This window comes from Camelus bactrianus, chromosome 7 (assembly GCF_048773025.1).
Source record: "Camelus bactrianus isolate YW-2024 breed Bactrian camel chromosome 7, ASM4877302v1, whole genome shotgun sequence".
Taxonomy (NCBI): domain Eukaryota; kingdom Metazoa; phylum Chordata; class Mammalia; order Artiodactyla; family Camelidae; genus Camelus; species Camelus bactrianus.
In genome coordinates, this window is record NC_133545.1 from 2,003,157 (window position 1) to 2,030,876 (window position 27,720).

The 27,720-nt window shown below is 58.6% G+C and overlaps 1 protein-coding gene and 1 long non-coding RNA gene across 3 annotated transcripts; one reads left to right on the forward strand and one right to left on the reverse strand.

Moving 5' to 3' along the window:
• The first annotated feature begins 13,958 nt into the window (after nucleotides 1-13,958).
• SHH (sonic hedgehog signaling molecule) lies at nucleotides 13,959-26,229 on the forward strand. Its single transcript, XM_074366670.1, has 3 exons — nucleotides 13,959-14,574; nucleotides 19,704-19,965; nucleotides 22,578-26,229. The coding sequence occupies exons 1-3, from the start codon at nucleotides 14,266-14,268 to the stop codon at nucleotides 23,429-23,431; spliced, it is 1,425 nt and encodes a 474-aa protein (XP_074222771.1). The 5' UTR covers nucleotides 13,959-14,265; the 3' UTR covers nucleotides 23,432-26,229.
• LOC141578097 (uncharacterized) lies at nucleotides 20,987-22,865 on the reverse strand. Of its 2 annotated transcripts, XR_012507976.1 has the most exons (3): nucleotides 22,735-22,865; nucleotides 22,539-22,633; nucleotides 20,987-21,387 (listed from the first exon to the last, which is right to left on the reverse strand). It is a non-coding gene; the product is annotated as an uncharacterized LOC141578097 (long non-coding RNA). The 2 variants fall into 2 exon arrangements; XR_012507975.1 differs by lacking the exon at nucleotides 22,735-22,865 and having other exon boundaries at nucleotides 22,539-22,675.
• Nucleotides 26,230-27,720: the final 1,491 nt, after the last annotated feature.

A 27,720-nucleotide genomic window follows, 5' to 3' on the forward strand; every position in this document is an offset into this window, starting at 1 on the left:
GAGGTCCGGGAGCAGTGGGCCCCTCCCCAGCCATGTGACTGAGAGGCCCAGGGTCGCCCACCTCCTCCCTCAGGTCCCCGGCTCTCTCAGGCCCTCTACTCTGACCCAGCTCCAGATCTGGGTCCCACTCATGGAGCTCCCAACTTTATCTGATGAGCACAGCCCCCCTCTGAGAAACCTCCAACTTCTCATCCATAGAGGCCCATCACAGCAGCACTCGGGGAGCCGGCCGAGAAAGCTGGGTTACAGAACCATGGACAGCTACCCCGAACCGTGAGGCAGGGGACAAGGCCAGCCGCCTCCCTCCTCACGGCTGGCCATCCCCACCTGCTCCTGGCAGCAAAGCTCCAGGGCTCTGGCCAGCTGGGAAGAGGGGGCGGGGCTGGGGGCGGGGCTGAGCCGGTACTCACCATCCCGGGCACCTCTCCTTGGTGGCGATTCTCTCTGTCCTGCTGTGAGTCAGTCCTCTCAAGTGATGAACACCCAGGAGGGAGGGCCAGGCCTGCTGTGACCCACACCGGAGGCCCACTGCAGCATCCTCTGCCTGATGCCCCACCTCGGTCGTCGCGGGAGGGCAGAGGGACCCGCTTACCTCTGACCTCTCGGCGCTGCTGTGAAGGAGGCCACCTCCAGCGCTGCCCCAGGGCGACCGCGTCAGGTGGAGGCTGCAGGGGGTGTGGCAGACTGGACGAGGATGGAGCATGGGTCCCTCCTTACCCCGAGGAGGGGTGGCACCTGGTACGGTGTGCTCTCGAGGCCTCCAGGTGACACCCTTCCTGGTGAGTCAAAACAGCCTCAATCATGAGTAAGTAAGAGAAGTGCTCTAACTTATCCCAAGCGCCACCCCTCCTCCTGCTGTCAAGTCCCTTTGCCTCATACTCACCTGGGGGCTGTCAATCGAAGGGGTCCTGGGCATGAGCATCCTGCCCATGGGGGTCCGGAGCGCCTCATCCTGCCCTCAGACATGGTCCCGGGGGAGGGCGGCCAGCCAGGGAAGCCGGACGCCAGCCTTTCAGGGGGGCTCCAGGAGTGCTGAGGGCCATGCGAGCAGAAGCTGCCACCAGACGGAGAGCTGCCTGCTGAGGAAGTCAGTGGGGTTGTAACAACACAGCAGACGGAGCTCAGCTGGGACCACAGGCACCTGCTGCGGCGAACACACCACGTGCTGAGGAACGTTTGAAACATACCTGGGAAGGGAATAAAGAGAAAGCCTCAGGCGACTGTGAAAGTCATCCTGGAGTCAGGTCCTTACTCTTACAGACTGATGCTGAGACAGCCCGTGGTCATCGGGCCAGCTGCAGGCCCAGGGGCTGGGTTTTCATAGCGAAGAGAGCTGGCCTTCACTGCTGCGAGGCCCTGGTGCTGACTCCTGGAAGGGCCTCTCCTGCAATGAAGAAGCCGGAAGGGAGCTGGGGAAGCCCCACCCATAACCTCGGAGAAGCAAGAAAGAAACCCGACTCTACCCAGGACGCAGGGTCAGGAATGCACCCTCCTCGGGAGAAACTGGAGATCCCAGCCGGGCCACAGGTGGGTGTGGTCTCCAAATCTCACCACGGGCACACCGCATGGTGCCCCAGCTGAGAAATTAGCTCCAGTCCCTCAGGTGCAGAAGCAAGTGTAAAACCCTCCTCTGCTGGGGTCTCAGCCCTTGACCTTGGCGCACAGTAGGGACCCATCGCCTTAGTGATTTCTTCGATCACATCTCTTGCCTAGAATGAACATGGAGAGGCCAGGAGTCGGGTCTCACGTTTGTATTGAGGACATACCTCACGTGGTCTTAGCGCATCTTAGGAGTCAACGGCACGTCTGTGAAATGAATGAATGAGGGGACGTATGAATACACGATAGGAAATAAACCAGCGAACAAGCTTGTCGCAGTGCCTCCAGCACCCAGAAAACGCCGGCATGTGTGGTCCTGGAATTCTGGGCTGGTCCACAGACTGGACCCTGAATCGGTGGGATGAAAGTAACATGAAGGGAGAGCTCTGATCTGAGGGTGGAGGTGTGTGTTCTGGTTCAGGCTGTGCCCAGCTCTGCGACCTCTGACATAAGCAAGCAACTTGGGTTAGACCAGCCTCGGTTTCCTCACCTGTAAAAATCAGGGGTTGGGCCAGATTTCTCATTTTCCTTCTGAAGTTCTTGAACTTCAATGATGCTCTCCAGAGATGACATCACATGAGCTTTTTTTTTTTTTTTTTTTTTTTTGATGAGTCAGAAACTCAAAGGTTTCCTGGGATGTCTGTGGATGGGGCATGGCTCAGAGACAGGGATCATTTTCTAGACCACATTCCGTGCCTTCTTTTATGGTAGCCGTCTGAGCACTCTCTGTGTGTTTTGATTTTTCATTCTTGCTCTCTGAATGATGATTTATCTGGCTTTCAGAATAGAAGGCTGAAAGGCCTAATTGTGTGTGTGGCTTCTGGGGTCACTTAGATTTATAAATATTTTAATAGGATTTTTATTTCTTCATAACAAATATCTTAGAAACCTTTGTACCAGGAGCAAATTCCGTGTTTTTTCTACAGAACTTATCTTGAGAGAGAGATCAAAAAGACTCGGGAAAATGGTCACAATTTTAGAAGTCTTTAAAGAGTGCGTGGCAGTCACACCTGGCTTAACCCCTCCTCTGCTCTGATGGCCCCGACTGCCCACCACCCCTTCCAGAGCTCCACGTCCACACGCCGTCTGAGCCGACTGCAGGAGCTCTAATCTGACTCCTTAAGGAACATCAAACTGTGTAAATAAGACTCACAAGATAGTGAAACCTCTAGTTGGAGAAACTACAAAGCCAAGTTAGACAACAGAAAATCCCGCAGTTTAGTGATCGAACCACCCAGACATATTAGCAAAACACACTGAGACCAGGGCAGGGAGAGGGTCCAGCGCCAGGAGGATGTGGAAACGGGGGCCTGGAGGGGTGGGGACTGTGGTCCTCAAGTCACCCCTCACAGCCACACCTGCTGCCACCAGCTCCCAGCCCAACGCAGCCAGGAAGATGTGGGTCCAAGTTTGAAAGCTCCTTGCATAAAATTATTGGTTCACCTCTGACCTGAAGCCGGCTCTTTTCACTCAATCCATCCTCTTGTGCCGAATCTAAGACCTGATAAAATCTTGCTCAGAAAAATCAATCACCCCAGGTTGTGTCTACGTGGCACCAAATCTCTCTCTGAAAACCAAGAAAGACAGTCTGTTCCAGGGACTCAGATGTTTGCCGTTCTGAAGACACAGACACCCACACACGTTTCTTTTCGGTGCGGTGGGGCCAGAGGATGAAATGTGGGAACACACTCTGCATATTAACCTAACAGTTAAGCACAAGAATAAATACTGTCTGGCCTTGAATACCATCACAGTAAAATGTATTATTGCCCGTGGAGCTACTCAGATGGTGTTATGATGCTGGAAGCCAAAAGATGACAGCAGAATTGAACTACTGCCCAAAAGCAATTACTGATTAGAATTGATTATTTCTACAAAGAAAGGTGACCGACGGATTCGTTGTCACATTACAGCAGATTCGGGCAAAACTGCCACAATTGTTCAAGGGCCAGAGCTGCCCAGCGGTAAATGGGAACAGAGAACATCAAGACAAGGATTCCTCTGGATGTGGGGCCATAAACTGGAACTTGATAGAATGCTGATGCCACTGCTGGGTTCTCCCAGCTCATCCTTGAAAAACCCCATACTCCAGCCCGCTTCCGTCAGACGAAGTCACACCAGCCTGTCATGACACCCAGAGGTGAGTCAGTAGTGTTTAAAAGCAAGCCATGCTTCTGCTGTGGCTGCTGCTTCGACGGGGAATTATAGAAATACAGAGCTCACCTGAACACAAGCTAAGTTAATGGGCAGTGATGCGGCTGAAGAGCTGGCGGAGTAGGCGCGCCTCACTTGATTTGCCTCATTACACGTCTTACTGCCCCTTTCACAGAACTGCTGCCTCCGGTGTCTGTGAACTTCATACCTACTTCTTCCCTAATCTCTGGATCAAACCGCCACGTGATCACTCCGGCGTGCAACCTTACAGCTGCTCCCAAGCACATCGACGCCTGCATCCTGTGGAGGGACAGCTCTCCCAGCCTTTCCGTGGTGGCATTTTAAGACCTGAAGGTGAACATTCTTGACCAATCTGATACAAAAGATCCCCCCGGCCGCTCCACCACCTCCCACCCCACCCCTCCTGCACCAAACAAAGAACAACAAAATCAGGGCATAAATACATCAGGGTAAGAAAGAGCACACGGACACAGCATCCAACACGGTCTGCCGGCGGCGAGGGGCGAGAGACACCACGACAGCCGGGCGCATACTTGGGCTGCTCCCAGGGCACGGGGACTGAGCGGTTACCATGGTGGGATGGGGCCAGAGGGAGGGCTCCAGAGGGCAGGCTTTGTCTGGGCGCTGCTCAAACAGAGAGCTGGGATTCAGTCTGTTGGTTTGTGTACTTTGGGGTGAGCCGTCCCCACGCTGAAAAGGCCTAGAGGAGCAGCGTTGGGCTCGACTTGATCTCATGCCTTCGGGTTTCTCTTGGCATCCCGGCGCTCCCCCTCCTCCGGGCCCTCCCCGCCTTCCCGTCCGTGGAAACGAGGGGCACTCAGCACCCTCCGGGCAGATGCCAGTCGGGAGCCTCCCTCCTCCGTGGAGGGACGTCCCAGGCCCCAGGCCTGAGTCAGTGCAGAAATCCAACGAGGATTCTCTGCACGGAAAAGGGAATTCCTCGAAGTGTGGTGCAAGGCCTGGGCCCTGAGACACTCCAGCAACTCAAGCTTCTTAAGAGTAAGAGGTGAGTCCCAGGTGACGGAGCACAGACTCAGCCAGCACCCGAGTTACAGGCGGGAAATGGAAGAGCTGAGAGTCAGAGAGCCGAGTGGCTCCGGGTGAAGTCGTCCAGTCTCTCCTTAGACCTCAGGCTCCTCACCTGTCAAATGGAGCCAATCCCACGGGGCCTACCTCCACCTCAGGGTGTCGCTGGGGGGGGCACACATCCCTCCCCAGGATGCCCTCTGAGACCCCTCTGTCCTCGCAGAAGCCCCACGTCTTCAGAGCTGGGGGCTGAGGAGGGACCGCCCTCCGTGCAGTGACTCGAGAGGCTGTCCTTAAGAGGAAGAGACCTGGGGTGAGGAAAAGGACCCTGCACAGCAAGTAAGGTTATTGAAATTGACTCCATTTGACCAAATGTCCTTTCTGTCCAACCACAGAAGTGACCCATGGCCAGCCCCCTCTGTTTAAAACCGTTACCTGACACAACACCCAGCTGTCTTTGGCGCAAGTCACGTGGGTGGGTCAAACAGGGAGGTGCTTCTGTTCAACACGAAGCCCACTCCAGACCGGGCACCATCACTCACCCTGCGACCCTCTGGCCTCAGCCTTCACTCCATTTCACAGACGGGGAAATGTGCCCAGAGAGGTGAGGAGACCTGCCCGAGGTCACACAGATGGCGGATGTCAAAGAGGGCCCAGGCCCAGCTCAGCCCCCTGGCACGAGCCACACTCCGGAGCCCTTTGGGAGCTCCTCTCGGGGTCGTGGGCTCACAGCCAAAAGGCGACGTGTTGGAACTGGAGGCGAACCTCCACCCCGCAGGCCCTCTGGGGCCAACTCCGTGGTCACAGCAAACCCAGCCTTTCCGGCAGGAAACAATCTACCCAGACCCTGAACCTGGCATTTGAGATTCCTGTCACTTGCTTGCTTTGTTTTGCCTTTGTTACTTTTTGAGCAGCAACTACCAAAGAGCATTTCACAGCACGTCACCAGTTTAACTGACGAATTCGTAAGAAATATCTGTTAACTGACAGACACTTGTCATGCATCTTCTCACCTGGAGCTCATACACCCTGACGGCTCTTCTGGAAATCAGCAAATGTGTTGAGGACACAGATAGTGACCCCGAAGATGAAAGCCAGATGACAGCACCCAAAGTTAAGTAGGCTCATGAGCCGTGACACAGAGGCTGTCGGCGTGACTTCAAGGGTGAGACACACTGACGTCTGGGGGCCCACAGGTCGAGATGAAGGGAGATAGGTAGGCTCCATGGAGGACGAGAGGCTACACCTGGCCCTGAAGGTGGACGCTGAGCCAGAGAGCAAAGTGGATGGAGAAGTTCATGGGCTCGGTCATGGGCCAACTGTGGGTCCTGCAAGATGGGGCGTGAGACCTACGTGCAGGGGACAGAAATGCAGGAGAAGAGTAAATCTGGAATTTTCCGTCTCTAAGTTAATCAAATGAGCGCCATTTATGATTAAAGACCCCAGGACTATGGGCTGCAGCTCTGGGGGGAAGGAGGGACCCCCCAGATCTCAGTAGGGTGTCCTGTGGGCTCTGTGGCCTCACCTGTGACGTGAGCACGATGCCTCCAGGCCTCGCCCAGCACCCAGGGCTGCCGGGGCTCCGGGGAGGTCACGGGTGGTCGGCAGATCTGCACACACACGAAGTGTTTTCACAATACCATGGATTCGGGCAGAGCACCACCGGGACATGGCTTCTGCGCTTGGAACGAGAGACAACAAAATGCGGCAACAGAAACCCCAGCTCCAGGATCCACGCTGCTGCCTCCCATCCCAAGAGGAAACAAGATCATCCTGACCAAGAGTTTACCTGAGAGGCTAGGGGAACTTGACTTCCTACTGAAGAGCTAACACTTCATCCATGTGCGGTGGATTGAACTGGGGCCAAAAGACAAGTTCACGGCCAAGCCGGGTATCTCCCAGGGTGGCCTTACTGGGAGACAGGGTCTTCGCAGATGGAATTAGTTCAGATGAGGGTGGGGCACCAGCCCAGTGACTGGCGGTGTGCTAAGAAGAGGAGAGACACACAGACACACAGAGAGGAGACGGTCCATGACGCTGGAGGCAGAGGCTGGAGTGATGTGTTTAGCCCTAAAATACGAAGGTTTGCCGGCAACACCAGAGGCTAAGAGAAAGATGGGGAAAGAGCCCTCCCTGGCACCTGCAGGGGGAACACAGCCCTGCCGACACCCTGAGCTCAAACTTCGGGCCTCTCTGAGCCAAGACAGGGCACAAACTGGTGCCAAAGTAAACACACTCGGAGGCCATGTGGCCAAAGCGGTTGGTGAGGCTTCCAGACGATCTGTCCTTCCCAGGTGATGGGACCCCGGCCTCGGCAGAGATGAGGCCAAGGAAGGACCAGGGCTAACTTGGCTCTGGGGAGTCCTGTTGTCTGCCTGGATCTGCATACCACGTAAGCCGTTTGCACCAATAACCTGTTTGCAAAACAAAACTGGAATCAGCAAGAGCTGCAATCTGGCAAGAAGGAAAGAAAGGGGCGGTGTCCCACCACAGCAACGGGCCGCGTATCTGACCGCCTCTGCTCTCCATCCTGCAGAAGGATAGCCCCCAAAGCTGGGTGCTACTGCCTCCCCCACGGGGCTGATCAAAGGCCCTGGAGACCCACATGCTGTCACGTGGCGCACAGAACACAGAGCAACAGTAACAGCGGACTTGGAGATGAGGCAGGCTTTGGAAGTCCTGTGTCTGAAAATCTGTCTTATGAAGCAGTGCTGGCCCTCTCCAGGGCCCCCTCCAGGTGAAGGTCCCAAGTCCTAAAACAGATGCAGAGAAGCCAGCCAGGGAAGACTGCTCTTCTTTAAAGGTTTCTTTCATGCTGTTCTGTCTTCTTTTCACAGTCATCTGAGAGATCGATAATTCAAGGATTCATAGAAACAATGTCCTTGAGCGTGCCTAACCTGAAGCCCAGGTTTCTGTCCACAGCTCAGAGGCCAGCCTGGAAATGCAACTTTGCTGGGTATCTCTCTTGGGACACAGGTATGCAGAACCTGGCACTTGGAGACTGAGGTCAGTCTGGTCCACTTTGGTAAGTGGCCTTGGGCATTGCCACCTGCTGCACACATGTGCTGGCATCAGCCCGGCAGGGACATTGAGCATGCCACACTCTGACATGGTGTCCCTAAGCAAGAACTCTGCACTGAGTTCCTCGGCTGGGCGGGGGGCCACGGGGCCTCCAGGGAATGGTCCTCTTCTGTCCCAGTGAATGCTCCCTCCGGGCTTCAGGGTGCACACAGGCAGGCTCAGCCCTCCTGCGCCGCCCCCGAGGGTGGCTTCTGTCTTCCCCCAAGAAATTCCTCTCCCAGGCCTTCTTGTTAACACCCGCCAAATGTTCCAGTAATGTGACAACTCCCAGGGAGGGGCCTGTAGAATTACTAATGTCCCAGCGGCTTTTGCCCAGGTGAGCGCTTGCACCCTCAGTCTCCCATCCTGCGCCCTCTACCGCCTCCTGGTGCCTCCTCTGCCCCAGCCCCGCCCCTCCTTCTGATGCCTCTGTGTTTCCAGCTCTTGGCTGTGCACCTTAGAGGGACGTGTCATCCTCTTTCAAGACAGCAGAGAAGGGAATGCTCTCTGGGGGGAGGGTGGGTCTGGGAAAGAGCGGACGCGCCTGCGTGGGGCTGCCGGCCTATCTCAGAGGCCAGACAAGTGGGACCCCGAGGGCCTCCCTGACTCCACATGAGGCTGGTGCTGGAGCAAGTGTGCGGCTGAGCCTAAAGTTCCCTGGGAAGCCAACGTGAACCAGAGGTGTATCTCCGGGGAGGGGCTGAAGCGTCCAAGGGACGCAGGACACACCCAAGGGGCCAGGAGGGGGGGTCACAGCAGGGCAGCCGGGCCCGCTTGAGTCTCCATCTCCCACCAGAGAGACTGTTCAATGAGCGTCCTCAATCCTCCTGAGGGCAACATCGCGGACTCACAGCGCTGAAGGCCGTCAGTTAATTCAGCCCACACTTTTGCAAATAGGAAACAAGGGTCAGGAGTGGTCAGGGCACTGGCCAAGAGGGCGAGAGCAGAGGAGGGCAGCCCTGGAGCCACAGAGGTACCGGCCTGCCGGGATGCGGGAGCCGTGATGACGGGGTCGCTCCCCGCAGAGCTGCTGGCGGGCACCAGCTCCTGCCTGGTGAGTCTATGCGTCTGTCGCTCCTGTAGAGAAACGGCCTCCGTGTTTCTGCGAGTCAGCATTGCATCCCTTCTTTATTCAGAAGAAGACGTTTGGACTGAAGTTGCTCAGATGATGTAAGCACTCTGCTGGCTGCCAAGAAGGGTCTCAGCCACCCTCCTTTGGAGCAGCGGAAGAGCGGAGACCGCCAGCCAAGGGCGCTCCCGGCCCAGGCGGGAGGAGGAAGCACTCCCTGCCCGCGGAGACAGGGGGCCCTGCCCCGAGAATGCCCACAGCCCAGACGCCCCAAGCCCAGCTCCAGGGCCCCTGCTAACACGTCAGCCCCCGGTTCTGGGGACCCCCTCCTGGGCTCACACGCACTCACGCTCCCCCCTCACCGTCCTCCCCAGTTCCCAGAGAGGATCAGAGACTCGCACATGTTCAGTCCTCCAGCCCCACCGTGTGAGGCTCTGTGGGCTTCACTCCAGGTCCAGCAGCCACAAGGACCCAGACACAGACAGACGTTCCATGAGGACAGGGGCGTCCTGAGGATGCCCCATCCCCCCTCCCCCGCCCCACCCCTGAGCTGCCATGGGAGTGGCAGGAGTGCGGCCGGCACTGCCGGCTGGGTTTCCCTCTCCGTGAGCAGCTCCCTGCTGACCCTGACATGCGATGAGCATTTACTGTATCAGCTTGCCCAGGGGCATCTGCGTCTTAACTGGGTCCAGAAAGTTGAGGAATGACCGTCTCCTGGTGGAATTTCCAGGTAGCTGTGGGACAGGGAACAGCATCGAGGAGCCGGGATCAGAAGAACTAGATCCGAGACCAGATGGCTCCCTCGCTCCGTGGGCATGAGGCCGGCTCCCTGCACTGTGCTTTCTGTCCCACCCACAGACGTGGCCCGAGAGTCCCTGACGATGGCCGTGAAACCAGTTTGAAACGGTCAGGGCCACACACACCTAAGGCATCATTAGACGCCCACGGCTCAGAGTGAATGTCAAGTGACTCAACAGAGCTGAGTGGGCTGGAGAGAGGGATCTGCACAGACCCCAAAAGTGCACATCAGGCTGAACATGCCTGCCTCCCCAAGTCCCCCGGACCCAGCGTGGCTCCTGGCTCACAGCTGGGCGGTTGCTCGGCAGGTCAGTCTCCGGCCGTGTCAAGCCCAACCTGTTGGAGGAGCAGCACGGGGCGAAGGAGACTTGGGATGTGGCCGTCCTGGGGAGAAGCGTGACGCAGCTCTGGGGTCTCCGTGTGCCATGGAGAGCCCCCTGCCCCTCGAGAAACACACAGCCCCCCGGGTGTGCTGCAGTCCGGCCCACTAGCGCTCCCCAGGTCTGCCGAGCAGAATCAGCAAGAATAAAGGCTGGGGACACAGGCCCTCTGGGTGCAAGGGGCCTCGATGTCATGCACGCTTTCGCTTCAGAGAATGGCTGAGGCCGGGAGGGAGCCTGGGCCGACCCCAGGGACGATGCAGCGAGTGGCTGGGGTGCCCTGCCCGCCCATCACCTCGCAGGGTCCTCTCTCCACTCTGCTCTGCTGAGAAATGCAGCCCGAGTGGACATCGTTGCCCCGCTGGCCCCTGGTGCCAGCACAGCCAGGGTGGTGGCCTCTTCCCCAGCCACTGCCGCCACTGCCACCGTGGGCTTGCAGCGCAGTGGGGAGATGCATGCAGGGAGGCCTGTGGATGCGCAGGGCCCTCGCCGGCGTCAGGACAGAGAGGAGAGCTGCTGGTCACCTGAGTGAGGACTCCAGTCATGAGCAGGAGGGTGCATCCTGGGCCTCCTGGGCCATCTGCTCCCTGGGGCTCTGGGAAGCTGGAGACTCCTCCATCGGGCCCCGGGATCTGGCGAGGAATGCGGGTTTGGGAGAGCGGTGCTGAAGGGCCACATCCATCCCAAATTCAGACAGGGCCCTGCCTGGCAGTCACTGGGAGAATGACAGAGATTCAATTTGCCAAAACTGGGACCAAATCAGACAGGAATTGAAACTGGATGATTGGATGGAAAGAGCCTGAGCGAAAGTATCAGGAAGAAAGTCAAAGGCAGGGGGTTGGGGAGGAGGGCTGCTGAGCTCCGAGCTCTGACCCAGGGCCCGGGGTCCCGGACAGCCCTGGAGCTGTGTGGGAGGCCAGAGCCCCAGCTGCAGGGCCCAGCGGGTACCAGTCTGGGAAAAGGGAAATAGGGGACTGGGAAAGCTAATGAGGGGGTTGGGGCGGATGACTGAGTTGGCTCACCTTGCTTCCAGGGGCTTCCCAAGTTGGTCTGCATGCATTTCCCAAACCTGCAGAGCCAGAGCCTGAAGGCAGAGTGAGGAGGCCATCTAGCGGCGGGGGTGGTGGGGAGGCAGGGGCCGGGCCCTGGAGGTGCCTCCTGGGGGGCGGGGGCAGAAGACAGGCAGTCACCTGTCCTCAGCAGGGGTGCTGGTGAGGGATGGAGGGGTGCGAGGATGGAGGGAGGGGTGAGGGATGAATGCAGAGGACCTCGGGAAAGAGGGGCAGAGCCCAGACAAATTAGAATTGGATCCTGGGGGTGTCCTGGGATATCTGGCCAGGTCAAGTGGAGGCTAGGGTTTGGAATCTCTGACCTGCACAGGGAGGGGCCCAAATTGTCTGGAGGGGGAAAGGCAAAGAGAGGGAGCCATCTGGCGTCTGGAGGTGGAAGCCGCCCGAGTCTGGTGTCTGGGCAGTGGGGAGAGGGTGGGATGACAGGAAGGAGAGGAGGGGGAGGCCTTGGCGTCCCTTCTCGGGGTGGCTGGGCTGGTGTCCTTGTTTCTAAGGCAATAAATACAAACCGGGTTGATTCTTGTCCAGATTCCCCACCCCACCCCACCCCATCCCCCCCAACACACACAACAGGGTCCGGCCCTCAGAATTAAGGTGTCAGGGACAGTTTATGGTCCATCCCTATTTCATTCTCAAGGATTGGCCAGTTCCTGGGCAGGCGGCCCTGACAGGTTCTGGGGGTGTCCAAAGCTGGTGGTGAGATGGACAGGGAAGTGGCCTCGGCCCAACCCTGGAGCAATGGAGTAAGGAGGCCTGACAGGCTGGGGACCTCCCTCTGCCAGCGAGCGCGGGGCCGGGCGCGTGCACTGGAGGGAGCCGAGCACGCAGCCCCCGAGTCTGCCCAGCTGCAGGGATCTCACTGCAGCTCAGGCTTCGGCTCCCAAAGCGCCAGCGGTGCTCCCGGGGGCACCTGGCCGGCCTGAGGTCCCTGCACCTGCGGGATTGCGGGCAGGGATCCCTGTGCACACGGTGGCCACACCAGGTCCAGTGTCTCGGGCTGGGGCTGTGGGGTGGAGACTGGGTGCTACGGCCCTTTCGCCTTTGCCTGAGCGGAAAAAGACTGGCAAAAGGGAGGGGGCTGGGGCAAGATGCCACGCGGGGGAGGGCACTCAGGAGGCTGGGGCGTCCCCAGGGCCCGGGTCTTCACAAGACCACCCTGCCCAACAGCGTTACAACCACACTTGCTGTGCGCTGCCCACCTCTAGCAGGCCCACTCTTCTGGGTACGTGGCGGAGTGACCTCTCTGCACCGGCTCCACTGGGAGGCCGTGATGAAGTTGGGGTGATTCTTCGCAAATCACAGACTAGAAAAAGCAAGCGTGGGGGAGGGGAGACAGCGGAGCCCTGGTGACGCGCAGTGTCTGCAAGGCCCAACCACAGGCTCTAAGATGTCCCCTTCCACACTCCCCCCCTCAAAAAGTTTGTCTGCACGGACCCTCTGCTGGACTGCAGCAAATGCCCCATTGTTTCAAGGATGGAGCCTTCAGACCTGGCTTCTCCTGCTCCCCTCGGCCAGGCTGGGGCCAAGGGAGAGTGCTTCGCTCCCCGGAGTGACAGCCAGGTCTGACCTGGTCCAGTCCACACGGAGAGCTCTCAGTGCCTCGTCCTGTTCTGGAGCAGCGACTGCGTCTGAGTGAGATGGCCAGGGCAGAGAAGGGGGTTGGCATATTCTGCAAAGAGGGGCACTCTCAGATTTTCTTTTTCAGGTTTAAATAAGACTTTAGTTAGTTTCTTACAGAAGTGCAGGAACTGGGACTCCAGCATCACCAGCTCCAAGTGCCGTGCCCTCTCCTGGACGCCCTTCCTCTGCCTGTTTCCCTGGGGCTCTGCGCAGCCTCGGGCTCCAGCCCCCAGGCCCCTGCAGACCGGCCTGCTGAGCGCCGTGAGAAGCCAGCTCGGCATAGTGTGGAAGGAGTCTGAGCTCCACATTCAGCTCATCCCTGGCCTGCACTTTGCTCCGATCGATTGAATCATGGGGGTGGTGTGTGCACAGCCTTGCCCACTCGCCGCTGCCCCCAGGCACAATGGGCCTCCGCCCACCACACAGGCACCAGCACCAGCCCCCTTCTCTGAGCTGGGGTGCAGCCCTCAGACCCGCTGGGCCCAGCCAGCTGGACCGTCCTCAGCTCACCCTGCACCAGCCCCTGAGCACGCCTCCATTCCACTTTCAGAGAGTTAAAAATAATGCATTAATTGAAACACCATAAGGAGCAGTATTTTCAAGTTTTTCTAAGATGCTTAAAGCACTTCAGATAGCACGGCCAGCCGGTCAGGTTGAGGTGCCTGGAATATTCCGGAGGGGGCAGAGACCCCTCTTTCTTTAAAATGCAGAGCGACCTGGCCTGCAGGATAAAGTCTCTGGGAAAACATTTAAATAAGACCTGGGCAGCTTGGCCCCTCAAACATTTGAGAGAATATTTGTTTGATGATGGAACCTGGGGTGGGGGGTGTCTAGACTGTCCTTTAAAAACTTAAGTTGGTGTTAACTGAAGCACCTACCATTCTGGAGGAAGGGAAGGGGGTACAGGAGATATGCACAAAGCAGGGGGGAACCGATGTTACCCTAAGGAACCTGCCTCCTCCCTCCCTCCCACCTTTGTCTTAGTAAAGATTTTTTTTTTCCTTTTAACTCGAAGCCCTCAGGTGAAAATAAAGCAACAGCAGCTACAGAAAAAAAAATTAGTCTTTTTTAGGGTTAAACATCAGAAGACAAGCTTGTGCTGCTTTGGCCAATCAGATACGCCCCTGCCAGCTATAATATAGTACTGAAGACAGCCTCTCTCACAAGCTCTCAGGCTTGCTACCATTTAAAATCAGACTCTTTTTGTCTTCTGATTGCCGTCTTGAGCCCCAACTCTGATGTGTTCCGTTATCAGCGACCAGCAACCTGCCGTTCCAGCCCCCGTCTGGGTGGGGATCAGTGGCGAGTCCCCCGCAGCGGCGGCAGGCAAGGTTATATAGGAAGAGAAAGAGCGAGGCAGAGAGAGCCGAGGGCGCCAGCAGCCAGCCGAGCGAGGCGGGGAGAGGGCACAGGCACGCACACTCGCGCACTCGGACCTGCTCGGGCCAGCCTTGAAGTCCTTGGCTGCATGGACAAGATGCTGCTGCTGGCGAGATGTCTGCTGGTGGTGCTAATCTCCTCGATGCTGGTGTGCTCGGGGCTGGCGTGCGGACCCGGCAGGGGATTTGGGAAGAGGCGGCACCCCAAAAAGCTGACCCCTTTAGCCTACAAGCAGTTTATCCCCAACGTGGCTGAGAAGACCCTAGGGGCCAGTGGAAGATACGAAGGGAAGATCACGAGAAACTCGGAGCGATTTAAGGAGCTCACCCCCAATTACAACCCCGACATCATATTTAAGGATGAAGAAAACACTGGAGCGGACCGGCTGATGACTCAGGTAGAAACCCAGCGCGGGGCGTGGAATGTGTTGCTTTCAAGGGGTTATGTGTAACCATGCAGTTCAGTCTGTTTGCTCTGGAGGCAGGTAGAAAGGCGATTTTACCCTCTCCTTCCCCACCCACCTGCCTGCCTCCCATCCCTTCCTCTTCCTTGTGGGGAATGGAGGTAAAGGGTCTAGCTGGAGAAGTTTAGGGTGGGGGTGGGGTAGGGACGGGAGGAGATGTGGTCCATAGATGGCCCTGATTTGATGTGTCCTGCTGGGATGGCCTTCCCATCCTGCCTCAGCTCTGGCTTGTAACTTGGGGAGACCTTCACTTTGGGGGCATCTGTCCTCTCCAAGTTGGGAGCGGAAATGGAGGGAGGGGGCAAGAGTCCCCCCTAAACATAAAGTGGTGTCCGGGTCACCGTGCCAGTGTAGCCTCGTCGCTTACACGTTTCCCTTCTCCTCTGTGCTGCTCTTTCCCACCACTATCACCGCCCTGCAGCCCCCCACCAAAGACCCTCAACTGGGAACGGCAGGAGGCAGTTCTGACAAAAGGTCGGGGCTCCAGAGGCGGCTGGGCTGGTCCCTGAGCGGATCGCATGTCTCCCCTGCGATCCCATCGCTGGCACTCGTGCCCGTCAGAGTGTGAATGTATCGATATTTCTTTAAGGATGCCCTCTCGTTCTCCCGAGCCCGCGGTACTTGAGGGGAGGGACTTAGAACTTACTGGCATTGCATCACGCTAGTTTTCAACCTGCTTGCATAGGAATTAGGAGCAACTATATACTAGCGGGAAGGGAGGGGGGCTGGAAAGCAGAACCAAAGCAAAACAGGCGCCCCTCTCTCCCCCTGGCCTCCGTTTGAGACTTCTGGCTGTCAATCTCCCCGCCAATGATAGACTTTCTGAAACTCCATGCACTATAACTGAAGATGGAAATGGATTTCCTGGCAAATATAGGTCAACATCCTTTTTATTGCCCTATTAAAATATTCAAGTCCTACCTTTAGGGCTAGGAGCGCACCGCGGCTGACGGAGCGGCGCTGGTGGGGCGCGAGTGCAAGGGAGGTTGGGGGTGGGAGGGAGACAGAAGCCCCCTCTGGGCCGCTCGGCTCCCCAGCCCGATTCTGATTCTGGCCTTGCTGCGGAGCCCAGAGAGGAGAGGGGCCGGCAGGGTAGCCGGCTTAAGCGAACGGACTGGGTAGGAGACGGAGCGAAGGAGAGGGTCATTATCCCTCGCTCTCTCATCTCCTCGCGACCACCTTAAATCTGGACCGCGAGTGTGGACGCGCGCGCCTGTGCCCGAGCGCAGCGCGAGCCGCAATTAACTCTGCGCAGGCCGCGGGGTGCCGGGTGCGTGCGGCCGGCTGCCGCAGTTCTCCAGCTCGTCCCGGACTCCGACCCCCTGGTCACCCTCGCTCCCTGCGGGAGGGAAGGGGCCTCCCCGGGGTCTCTTGGAACCCGGGAGAGAGGGGCGAGGCCAGAGGAAGCGATGGGGTCGGGAACACCGGCGGTCCCCGAGCCAGAGGGCTCAGCGTTCGCCGAGGTCCCGGGTCTCCCACGCGGGAGAGGGGTCCCGGCTCGCGCCCTGACCCGGACCCGGCCACCAAGTGCGAGCGCGCGGAGCCGCGCACCCAGGCAGACGCATCTCATCTCCACTTACTCCCGGGCTATCGATCCTGCGGCTCGGGTTTCAGTGCGCGCGGGGCTGGGCTGCGGCCGCCCGCCCGCCCGCCCCTCCACGCGCCCGAGCGCGGGCTCGGCCAGGGCTCCCTGCGGCGCTCCGACGGCCCGGATTGAGCGGCGGCGCGGGCGTGACCGGCGGGACCAGGCGGGAGGGGAAGGCCGGTTCCAGGGTGGGGGCGCCCCAGCCTGAGCCCCCCGCACGGTCCCTCCCCGGGCCGCCCCCTGCCGCCCCGCCGGGACCCACGGCCGCGCGGCCCGGCGCCCGGCCACTCTCGCCGCCGCGTGCGCTGGCAGCGTTTGAACTTCTGACCTTCTGTCAACTTCCCTCAGACGAACGAAACGAAAACAAATACTTTTTTCCTTGGGCAGTGGCTATTCCCGTTCCCGACACAAAAGGAGGGGGGAGGGGCAGCCAGCGTGGGGGTGGGGTGGGGAGGGCCGGGTCAGGACTGCACCACGGACCCCACAAGTGTCCCCTAAAAACCTGGATGGCTGGGGGGAGGGGCGGCCTGAAAGGTGCCCCTCGGTTTATCCCTTCCGAGTCCTTCCTGCGTCCCTGATCCTGAGAGTTGCAGTGGGGAAGGCGGGGGACCTGGGCGGCGAGGGCAGGGCCCGGGGAGGGGGAGCAGGCAACGCCTCCCGGGCTCCTGGGGCACCTGCTCACCCGCCGGCCCTCACTTAAGATAACCGCCTAGACTCTGTTCTCAGGTGCGTGTCCCTCCTCCCCCGTCTCTGTGTGTCTCTGTCTCTCTAATGTGACTGCCGCCCAAGTCCCTCAACCATGGCAAGATCGTCCCCAGTGGAACTTTCAGAGCAGTTCAGGAACGCATGAGCTCCTGGTTAATATTAACTCGGAGAGGGGGAGCGCAGACAGACGCACCTCTCCCCGCAGGCCGAGGGTGCCAGGGGGCTCTGAGGGGGCAGGAGGCGGCGAGGGGCCGGGCCTGCGGGCTGCAGTGGCGATCAGCCTCAGGCGCCCGGTTGGGCCAGATTTCCGGGTGCGTGGCAGCCCCGGGGAGCGGCCCTCAGGTGTGGGTTGATGGGAGGGGTCTGGTTTTCCGGAGTGGGGGAGGAGGAGCGGAGAAGGGTGTGTGTAGGGACTGGGGGGTACCCTTTTGAAGTTGGGACACCCCTCCCCCGAGCCGGGGAAGCCCGTCGGCGTTGGCGGTGACAGTCCCCGCTCGGCTCCGGGGCGCTCAGCGGCTGCGCAGACTGGGGAGGTGGCGGGAGCTCAGGCGTGGGGAACAACTCGGCCTCCGCCGACACAAAGCCGGGCCCGTCGGCCCCGCTGGGCTTCACGGTGGCTGCACAGAGGCGGGCTTGATTCGCGGCACACGACCCAGTGAATTGATAACCGGCCTGGGCTTCCTGGCTTGGTCTGCGACGATCCGGCGCGGCCGGGGCGCAGGGAGCCCTGCCGCCGGGGGCCGAGGCCGCGTTGCGCCTGGCGGAGCCGGGGGAGGGCGCGTGGGGCGCTGGGCGCAGACTCGGGCCTGGCTGGGCCCGGGGCTCCTCGTCTGGGGTCTCCACCTCTTGCCCAAGTGGCGCAGCGCAAAACGCTGGGCGCTGGTACGGGTCCTCCCTATCCTGCCCTCCCCATCGCCAGCCGCCTCGGGGGAAGCTGCGGAAAGCTTCATCTGAGCCCCCAAAGCAGGGAGTTGGAGTGCGATGGGGGCCCGGGATGCGAGTGTCTGCGTGTGCGCGTCGGTAGTGTGCGCCTGCGCAGCCGGTTTCACGTCCCCGCTCTAAACTGACCCTGGTTTACTGATTGATTTTCATGTAAAACGCATTCAATCCTCAAGATGACCTCACTCAAACTCTGTCCTTTTTTTTTTTTTTGTTAAGAAAACTGTTGGCAGGACCAGAAACCTGCAAGCGCTAACCTGTTAACTAGGGCCGCCCCCAGCCCTCTGCTCCACCTCCCCATCCCCATCCCCCAACACACACACACACATTTGTATGTTTAACTCTACAACCATATACTGGTTTTTATTGCTGTCAAATGCACAGGACTTTTCCTGTTGCGCAATCGGTCACATCCCATTAAAACCTGCAGCAGTCTCTGCCAGAGCCTCTCCCCCACTCTGTTGGAAGAGCGCTTCCCCGCTCTACAGTTAGGGTCCTCGCTGGGGGCCATCTGTTCATCTCGGTAAGCGGTAAGCGGGTCCCAAGCAGAGCATCGCCCCGCCTGGAGACCAGTCCTGCCCTCTGCAGAAGTCAGCTTGGGACTGCTGCCTACCCGCCTCGGTCTGCCTCTCCGGGGGATGCCCCCATCATGACCGTGTCACCACTTCCCCTCTTTTAAATCCCGCACCCCATCGGCTGCAGTGTAAACGTCCAGTGAGACAGAATCTGCACACACACGATTCAGCTTTTTCTCACATCCCCTTCTAAATGGGACCCGAGAATCCCGCAGGAATTCCCACAACTCTACCCTGACGGGAGTCCCGCCTAGTCTGTCTCTTTACTCCTACAGGCAGCTTCCTTGTTGTGGGGTGGGGGGGACACTAGGGCAGTTTCCAGAAGGAGGCTCCCCAAGGCCAGAGCTCCGAGGCTGCAGGCCTCTCTGGCTCCCCATCCCCCACCCCTCCCAGCCCATCCCCTCCTCCACCTCTTAAGTTTGCTCTTCAAACTTGCAGGACACCATTCTGTGCCGGCCAAGAAAACAAGAGGGGAGGCGGGGAACAGGTTAAGGAAAACAAGAGACACAATCAGACCACAGAAAGGCCAGGAGAAAAGAGTTCCACGGGGAAAAGGAATGTGGCTGTCCAGATAAAGAATGTTTGTCATCCGGCCCTGGCCGTATTGAAAATTATAACTCACCTGGCTGCCCTCCACTGCTGGCTCCCCCACCCCTTAGGTTGCTATCAGCTCCCCCCCCCACCTTTGGCTTAATTCTCACCTCAGACAGGCACAGGGCAGGAGGGAGTGCACACAGTTAAGGTCAGGCTTCTCATTCTTTTAGAAGCAGTATATTTTTCTTTTTTCTTTGGAGTTGCACCCTGGGCCTCTCTCTGGCCTCCTGACAAGGGTGTCTGCCCAGGGAGATGGGTGGAGCCTTGCACAGTTGCAGAGAGAGGGGGCCACAGAGAGGGCAGGGGCATGGACGGCGTCTTGGAGGAGGATGTGGGCATAGCCTAGGGTGCTCCTGGAGGGGTCTGCAGTCCTGGTCCAAAAACATGCAGTTACTTTTTCCAGAGAAATGTCATCTGCTTCTTAGGCCAGGATAGGAGCTCTGCTATTGCAGACTTGGAGAAAGGCCCTCAGGTCACCTCCCAGACGACTTGCGCCTCATGCAGATGCCTCCCCCCACCCGCGTGCCCTCTCTCCTGCACTGGCTGAGCCCAGGTCCAGGCCCTGACCCCTGCTTCTCCGCACCGCCATCATCCTGGGGGACTGCGCAGAGCAGCCCACACCGGGAAGAGGCTCACGTCCGCGGGGCACCCCCTTCTCTCCGCAGAGGTGCAAGGACAAGCTGAATGCCTTGGCCATCTCCGTGATGAACCAGTGGCCAGGAGTGAAGCTGCGGGTGACCGAGGGCTGGGACGAGGATGGCCACCACTCAGACGAGTCCCTGCACTACGAGGGCCGTGCAGTGGACATCACCACGTCGGACCGCGACCGCAGCAAGTACGGCATGCTGGCCCGCCTAGCGGTGGAGGCCGGCTTTGACTGGGTCTACTACGAGTCCAAGGCGCACATCCACTGCTCCGTGAAAGCAGGTGAGGCAGCGGGCCCACCCACGCTGACAGTGCCCCCCCACAGCGCCAGATCTACTCCCCCCTCCCCACCCCCGCTCCCCTGTGTACTCCACAGCCTGACTCAGGGGAAGGAGAAAATGGAGAGAGGGCGGGGTGCAGGCAGGGAGGGGATTGGGTGGTGACTGGTGTTTCTATGTGGGAAAATAGTCTCTGGGGCGTATGCCCCACCCCCTAGCCAGGATGTCCCTACCGTCGAGGCCACACAGGACCCGGTTCTCCAGGCCCAGATGCAGAGGGCATATGCTTCCTGAGCCTCCCCTCACCTGTTTCCAGAGCCCCCACTGCAGGTGGCAGAGACATCGAGGGAAAATGAGGGGCAGACTCTCCTGGTGAGAGACTGCAGCCCTGCCCAGTTGGCCAACTCTGGCCTAGAGCCTTTGCCTCAATAGGGCTTAAGAATGAACAACCCCCCACTAGTCCCCCCCCCCCAGCACAGGAGGCTCTGCCCAGGGTGGAAGCCCCTGTCCACTCCCCTCCCCACTGAGCGCCTGTGGATTCTAAACTAACTTCACCCACTCACTCTCTCAGCCTTTGGAAAGAGGCCTGGTGGGAGGTAATAAACCCAGTAGTTACCACTTCCAACATCTGGAGGCCGCAAGCCCAGAAGCATCCGTCCTTGTTAGGAACCAGCTGGGCGGCCCTGAGCCACAGGCAGGGCCAGGAAAGCCAAGGCTGCAGCTGGAGCAGCGGCCCTGCGGCGCGAGGCGGACTTCCCTGGGCCTGCAACGCCACATGCTGTTGCCGGCGGGGAACAGCTTCGGAAGGAAGGCGCACACGCACGCACCAGCCCCAGGGCTACGGATGCAGCTCTCTTCATCTCAGCAGAAGCTGGTGCATTTAGCAAAACAGTTCACAGTAAATTTAGGAGGCACCGTCTCCCCTACCTCCATCCCCCAGTTTTGCCTGTTTGTCTCCTAAACTGTATTTCAATAGCGTATGTCAGTAGAAACACACTTACAAATGGCAAGACACACTTTGGAGGTAAGGAAAATAGTGGCTTCTTGGCCCAACAGAAAGAAAAGGTGTGGAAGGGTGGGGAGAAGGGCCGGGCTGACAGCCCAAGAAAGTCTCAGCTGCCAGGAGGGCAGGAAGGCGCGCCCCCACTTCGCGGGGCTCCTTAATGGAGGCGCGGCGAGCCGCCCCCTCCGGGCCGCGGGGTCCCCCGGGCAGGGGTCCCTGGCGGTCTCCTCGCCAGCGCGCAGCGGTAATCCCTCCGGGGGAGCCGATGGTTGGCATTCCGCGCACACGGGCCCGGGCGCGGTGCGGTGCGTGTCAAGCAGGGTCGTGCGACTCGACGACTCGGGCTCGCCTGAGCCCCGGGCGCATTCCGGGCGGCTGCGGCGGGTCTCCAAAGGCCAGCCCCGCACTTCATGCCGGGGAAACCTATGAGAAGATTAAAACCCTCAGTAATTCCAGCGGGAAGATTCTTTCTCGCGATCTCTATTTGCAAAAAGCATGATCCCGGAGATTGGAATGCAGAGGAGACTGGGACCTCCCTGCCCCTCCTCCCCGGCCCCCTGCTCGCCGCCCGACTAGGATTATTGTCCTCAGGACAGTGAGCCTCAGAGAGCCACAGAGGGCCGGAGAAAGCGGGTAGTCAAGGGGCCTTGAGAACCCGGCGCTTGCAGAGCGCGGAGCAGGCCCCGCCATTTAAAATTCAAATACACATCTTGAGTGCTTGGAAGAGAGGCCTGACTGTGCAAATAGTGCTTGTGAGGCCCGGGCTTCTGGAGAGCCCGCGTGTGAATCGCACTGGGAAGGGGGGTGGGGTGCACCTGAGCAAATAGGGAGGGGGCGGCCGAGAGCTGGAGAGAGAGGGAGCCGAGAAAGGGGAGGGGGAGAAAATGGAAGTGGCCCCTCTTCCGAGAGCGCCTCCCATTTGTTGCAGAAATCACAATGACAATGCCGAGCCTTTTATTGGATTTTAATTAGAAAATGCACACAAGGCCCGGATTTCACACCTCGGCCAGTTCTCTGGAATGTTTGTCCAGTTGCTACAACTACTACAGCTATTTGTCACCCCACCCCCGCCTCCGCCTCCAACAGGCCAACACCAAGGCCCCCCGCTGGGCGCTGGGGACCGGTGGGCTAGGGTCCCCGCCGCGCGGCCCGGGTGCGGAGCGCACCAGGGGGCGCCGCGCCCCGCGCCGGAGGCGGGAGGAAGGGAGGGTGCGCCCCGGCGCCCGGGTGAGCTCAAGGAGGCTTCCTGAGGAATCCAAGTGGAGAGCAAATAACCCTCTGAATTCGTGGCGAGGTTGGGTGTGTGCTGAGCTGGTGGGGGGGGGGGGCGGAAGGAAAGCAGTGTAACCGGCCTCCCGCTGGAGACGCCAGTCAACCTTTGTCACCACCAGTCCAATCCTAAGAGTCGTTAAGGACTATGTCTGCCTCTCAATTTGGTCACCAAGGCGGTGGGGATGGGGCAGGGAGGTCTGCACTGGACCAGCCTGGAATCTCTCCCCGGAGCCCAGCGCATCCCCGTTCTGGACACCAATCTTGCGCCCCCCTTTCCAAACTCGTGACTTCTCGGGACTCACCAGCTTTTCTCCTCTTCTCTCCTTTCTCCTCTCCCGCAGAGAACTCGGTGGCAGCCAAATCGGGCGGCTGCTTCCCGGGCTCGGCCACGGTGCACCTGGAACAGGGCGGCACCAAGCTGGTGAAGGATCTGCGCCCCGGGGACCGCGTGCTGGCGGCCGACGACCAGGGCCAGCTGCTCTACAGCGACTTCCTCACCTTCCTGGACCGCGACGACGGCGCCAAGAAGGTCTTCTACGTGATCGAGACGCGGGAGCCCCGCGAGCGCCTGCTGCTCACCGCCGCACACCTGCTCTTTGTCGCGCCGCACAACGGCTCGGCCGCCTGGGAGCCCGAGGCGCTGTCGGGCGCTGGGCGGCCGCCGGGGGGCGCGCCGGCGCGCCGGGCGCTCTTCGCTAGCAGCGTGCGGCCGGGCCAGCACGTGTACGTGGTGGCCGAGCGCGGCGGGGACCGCCGGCTGCTGCCCGCCGCCGTGCACAGCGTGACGCTGCGCGAGGAAGCCACGGGCGCGTACGCGCCGCTGACGGCGCAGGGCACCATCCTCATCAACCGGGTGCTGGCGTCGTGCTACGCGGTCATAGAGGAGCACGGCTGGGCGCACCGGGCCTTCGCGCCCTTCCGCCTGGCGCACGCGCTCCTGGCCGCGCTGGCGCCCTCGCGCACGGACCGCGGCGGGGACGGCGGGGGCGGCGGCGGCGGCGGCGGCGGCGGCGGCGGCGGGGGCGGCGGTCGCGTCCCCCCGCCCGCCCCAGGCGCGCCGGGTGCGCCAGGTACTGCCGCCGCGCCGGCCGCCGTGGGCGTCCACTGGTACTCGCAGCTGCTCTACCAAATAGGCACCTGGCTGTTGGACAGCGAGGCCTTGCACCCGCTCGGCATGGCGGTCAAGTCCAGCTGAAGGCCAGGGGCGGCCGGGGAGGGCACCGAGAGGGGGCGGGGCGGGCGGGGGGAGGGGCAACCGCAAGATACCGCAAATGACACACGGAAAAGCGCACGAAATGAGACTTTAATTATAATAATAATTAATAATAATAATAATAATAAAGTAGGCCAGTCCACAGTAGACTATAAGGAATCAAAGCCCCGAGAAATCCTGTCGTTGTGCTTAGTCCATCTATATATATTTTTGAATTTTTTGATTCTTGTTTACTTTTGGTTATTTTTTCACCTCTCCTGGCTATTTATTTGTTTGGTATGAATAGATGTTTTAAATAATATGAACCGGACCTTCAAGAGCCTTAAATAGTTTGTTTCTTGGATAATTTATTATTACCATGTGAACTGTGCTCACAGGGGAAAGAGTATTTTGTGAGGCCAAGCGACCTGCTCAGAGGCTATTTTTCTACACGTCCCTCGTCCTGACTTTCAGAAAGCAAAATTCTCTGCTCTCCACTTCTGCTTTGCAACGCTCCTGCTTGTCAGCAAGTGTAAACTAAAACATGCTTCGTGGGGGTCCACAAATTATATTTTTATACACAGAATTGTAAATTAGATTTTTGAGAGCTCAATACTTAACTGAATTACATTTCATTTTTGAAATAGTGTAAAATATGAAAATATATTATTTTAATTTAACTAGTTGCCATTGTAACAGTCATCTCCTATATCGTCTTCTTGGTTTAATATTGGCTTTGTCATCACCATTTTGGCCATATTCTTGGAAGTCAAGACTGTTACACACTCACATACACACTTTTTTTTTTCTTGGACAAACGGGAAGACCTCTGTTATTTTTAACTTCAAAGAATTTATTAGAAAATAATATTTTTTAAAAGTGCACATAGTGAAGAGCGCACGAGGATGGAGCCTGTAGTTTGTACAGAGAAAAACAAAGGATGTTTTTGCATTAATAAATTGAGAAATAACTGCTGTAAATTTACTAAAATATATTTTTGAATATTTTGTAATAGTTTTATAGAAATAAAATGTGCCACGCACAGACCGGTTAGTATATGATAACTGAGAATTCCTGTTGCAGCCCCGTTTTCTTTCCTTTTTTTTTTGGCTTCTTTGTTTGGGAAACCTAGTGCTGACAGGAGTTCCCAGTATTATATTTAGATGTGTTGCTTATACTGTGAATTCAGATCAACGTACATAGGGAACCAAAGTAGGGAACCAAATCAACTTGTTTGTTTCCGTCACTGGAGAAAAACCTCAGCTCTGTTTGTATTTATTGTGTGAAAGTCTCTATACTCAAAGGATGGCGGTGCTGTCCTGGGTTCCGTTCTGCCCCCACCTCCCCCCAACTTAACCAGCGCCGCCTGCCTGGAGGAGGTGGCCCTGGGGCCAGAGCTCAGACTGCCTCCCCAGGCTCCATGGACTTGTTGGCCCACTTCAGTCCCTCCACTCGGTGGCCCCAGGTTGGAGTGCGTTGTCCCCTGGCCTTGCAGGGGGGAGGTCCTTAGCTGCTTTCTGAAGTGTTGGGAAACCCTTTGCAGAAGGGTCCCTGAGCAGAGGGCCAAGTGTGGATATTCTGCAGGCCTACTTGGGAGAGCGCCTCCTCCGCCCGCTCGGTGTGGACCCCAGCCTTCCCTCCTCTCCCACCACAGCCAAGGGAGACTCAGGGCCCCCGGGCCGCGCTGGTGTCTCCACACCCAAGCTGTCTGTCTGCAGTGGTTGTCAGGCAAGGGCTTAGTGGCCGGCCCAGGCCTTGGGGCTCCCCTCGTGGGCACTCTGTCAGCGGGGCCAGGGGGCCTGTCCTCCGCGCCTGGAGCTGGGTTGCAGGCTTAGCCCAGAGGGGCTCTGTGCTCTGGGTCCAAGTGCCCGTGCCAGCTGGGGTTTGGAAGGGTGGGCGGTGTCGCCTGGGGGCCTCTCAGCAGATCAGTCACGTCTGGAGGCTGACCTGGGTTTAGGGAAGCAGAACTGAACCTGACGGCCAGGGGCAGGCCTCAGTCCTGCCTTGGCAGGGTCTGGAGAAGCTGCTTCTGAGGCTAGGGCTGAGGTCCCTGGGGGGCCTCTGGGCTGCAGGTCTGGCAAGGTGTGGCTTTTCCTGGAGGCCATGTGCTCGGATGGATGGTGCCGGGGGGCAGAGGGCCCAGCACGCAGGCCGGAGCTTGCCATTCAGGCAGGAGTGGTCCTCAGTTCTTGGTAAAAGACTGTTCTTTGGTCTTCTAGGTGGTCAGCAGGTTCACGGGTTATGATCCCTGGTGAGTTTGGTGGTTTCTGTTCAGGTCTGCGTATTAGTCAAAGCAGAAGCACTAGGGCACACCAGCAGGTCTGGCCGTGGTGACCAGCCTGACTAATCAGCGGGGCATCTCCATCAGTTAAAGAGAGAAGTGTTGGGTCCAAGAGAGAAGCTGGGCGGTGGGCAGACCCGACTGCACCAGGCAGCCGGCGCCGGGCAGCGCCCCCTCCTGGCCAGGCAAGGTGGCGGCGCCCCTCCTCCCTGCCCCACCTTTTAAGATCCTTTCCAGCTTCACCATAAGAACTCTCTTTTTCACATCCACCTCATAGAGACACTGAGTATAAAGCATCCAGCAGGTGCAGCCTGCTCCCGTCAGACGAGGCTCCACTTCTCCCGCTTCAGAGTTCACGGGGCCATGAGTTTGTGCCAAGTGGGTGCGTGGTGTTGCTGCCGGCCTCCCTGGTGACTAAATGCATATCCCTGTCAAACACGCGTATCAGAATGTACTTGAAACTGTTATCTTTGTGCTCTATTGTTTGAATAATTAAAGAAGTTACAGAGATTTTCTGCAATGTCTGGTCTGTGGCAAAATTCCTATCCCACACGGTCATCTACGAGTCACATTTTCTTCCGCCAGGTTGTCCTGAAAATGTGAAAGAAAAAAATGTCATTGAGGGTGCACCGTTGAAATCCTGTGGTGGGCGGGAAAGCCAGGCCGTGGGGTCTTTACTTGGGGACAAAGCACACAGTGTCCCTGCCATTGGAGGAAGCTCCCAGCCCCATCCTCTCCTGGCTGAGTCTCTTTGCTGTCAGCATCACATCCACGTGGGAAATACTAGGCAGACATGCAAAGAATGCCAGTCGGTTGCAAGATTTGGCAAGAAAGCAACAAAATGCCCGCCTGTGAGTCAGGTCCTGGGCTGGGGGTGGGGGCATCTGGGTCCCCTGATGACGCAGACAAGTGGTCGGTCCATCCCACCCCACCCCACCCCCCGTACGGCTCATTCTTTTGCCTGCCGACCAGGAGCCTTCCCATTCCCACAGCGGGGCTGAGCAGTTGCATCAGAGACCACACGGCCTGCAGAGCCTGAAATATTTTCTGTCTGGGTCTTTAGAGAAAAAGTTTGCCAACCAGATCTTCTAGGATCTCCTATGGAAACCAAGCCCACGGTTGGGGCGGGGTGGGGGCCGAGCGTCATGGGGCGCAGCCATCATAGCACATTTTCTGTTGGAATTCAAAGGGGCACCTGCTTCTTGCTGGGGCAACCAATCCAGGGAGACCTGGTGGTGTACCAGGTGAACCTTAGTGCTAATCGAGTGTGGGGTAAACTGGAGAGACCCACCTGCAAAGGAGGAAGGAGAAGGGTCTAGAAGCCCACCCCCCAGCACTTGACCCCCACCTGGCGAAGGTCCCCTCAGGGAGACAGGAAGTTGGCACTGGGAGACGACCTGCTTGGCTCCTCTTGGCTGAGCTCGATTTTCTCAGATTAAGAAGAAAGTGATAGAAGCTCAAGCTCCGCCTTCCAGACAAACTCCAGGTCCCACGACAGGGAGACGCCGGGATGGTACAAAAGATGTGCTTCCATGGGCGTCTCTGGCTGTCAGAACGAGCAGCTGTGTCCCGGAAGGGGGAAACTAGTCTAAATAAGAGGGTCAAGAAATCTGAAAAAGATAAATCAGAAGAAATACTATGCCAAAAATTCCAAGGGAAAACCTCCCCTGTACATCGACCTCGGTTCCCGCGTGAAATCCCACGTGGGCCGGGGCGCGCCGATGCGCTCGCTTCCAGGGCAAACGGACGCCCTTCTGGCTGGACACCAAGCTCCGTCCCATCTCAGCAGGAATTCCCTTTCTCCAGGCCCCAGGAGGGCTCAAGGCTTCCCTTTCTGAGCCTTGAGACCAAGCGGCAGCAAAACAAACCCAACGTCTTTGAAAAGAGTCCCGGGTCCTTGTGTCTGTCACCCTGCAGGTCCATGTCACTAGAATCCTGGCTGAAACCCTCCGGCCAGACCCCACAGGCAGGCCACACGTGGGCCCAAGAAGCCGGAGTGTGGGCAGAGATG

What these genes read in the sequence shown, in the direction of transcription:
- SHH (XM_074366670.1), top strand. Translation starts at nt 14,266, where the DNA reads ATGGACAAGATGCTGCTGCTGGCGAGATGTCTGCTGGTGGTGCTAATC. An exon ending in CGGACCGGCTGATGACTCAG is followed by an intron (nt 14,575 to 19,703) that starts GTAGAAACCCAG and finishes TTCTCTCCGCAG; the next exon opens with AGGTGCAAGGACAAGCTGAA. An exon ending in CCACTGCTCCGTGAAAGCAG is followed by an intron (nt 19,966 to 22,577) that starts GTGAGGCAGCGG and finishes CCTCTCCCGCAG; the next exon opens with AGAACTCGGTGGCAGCCAAA.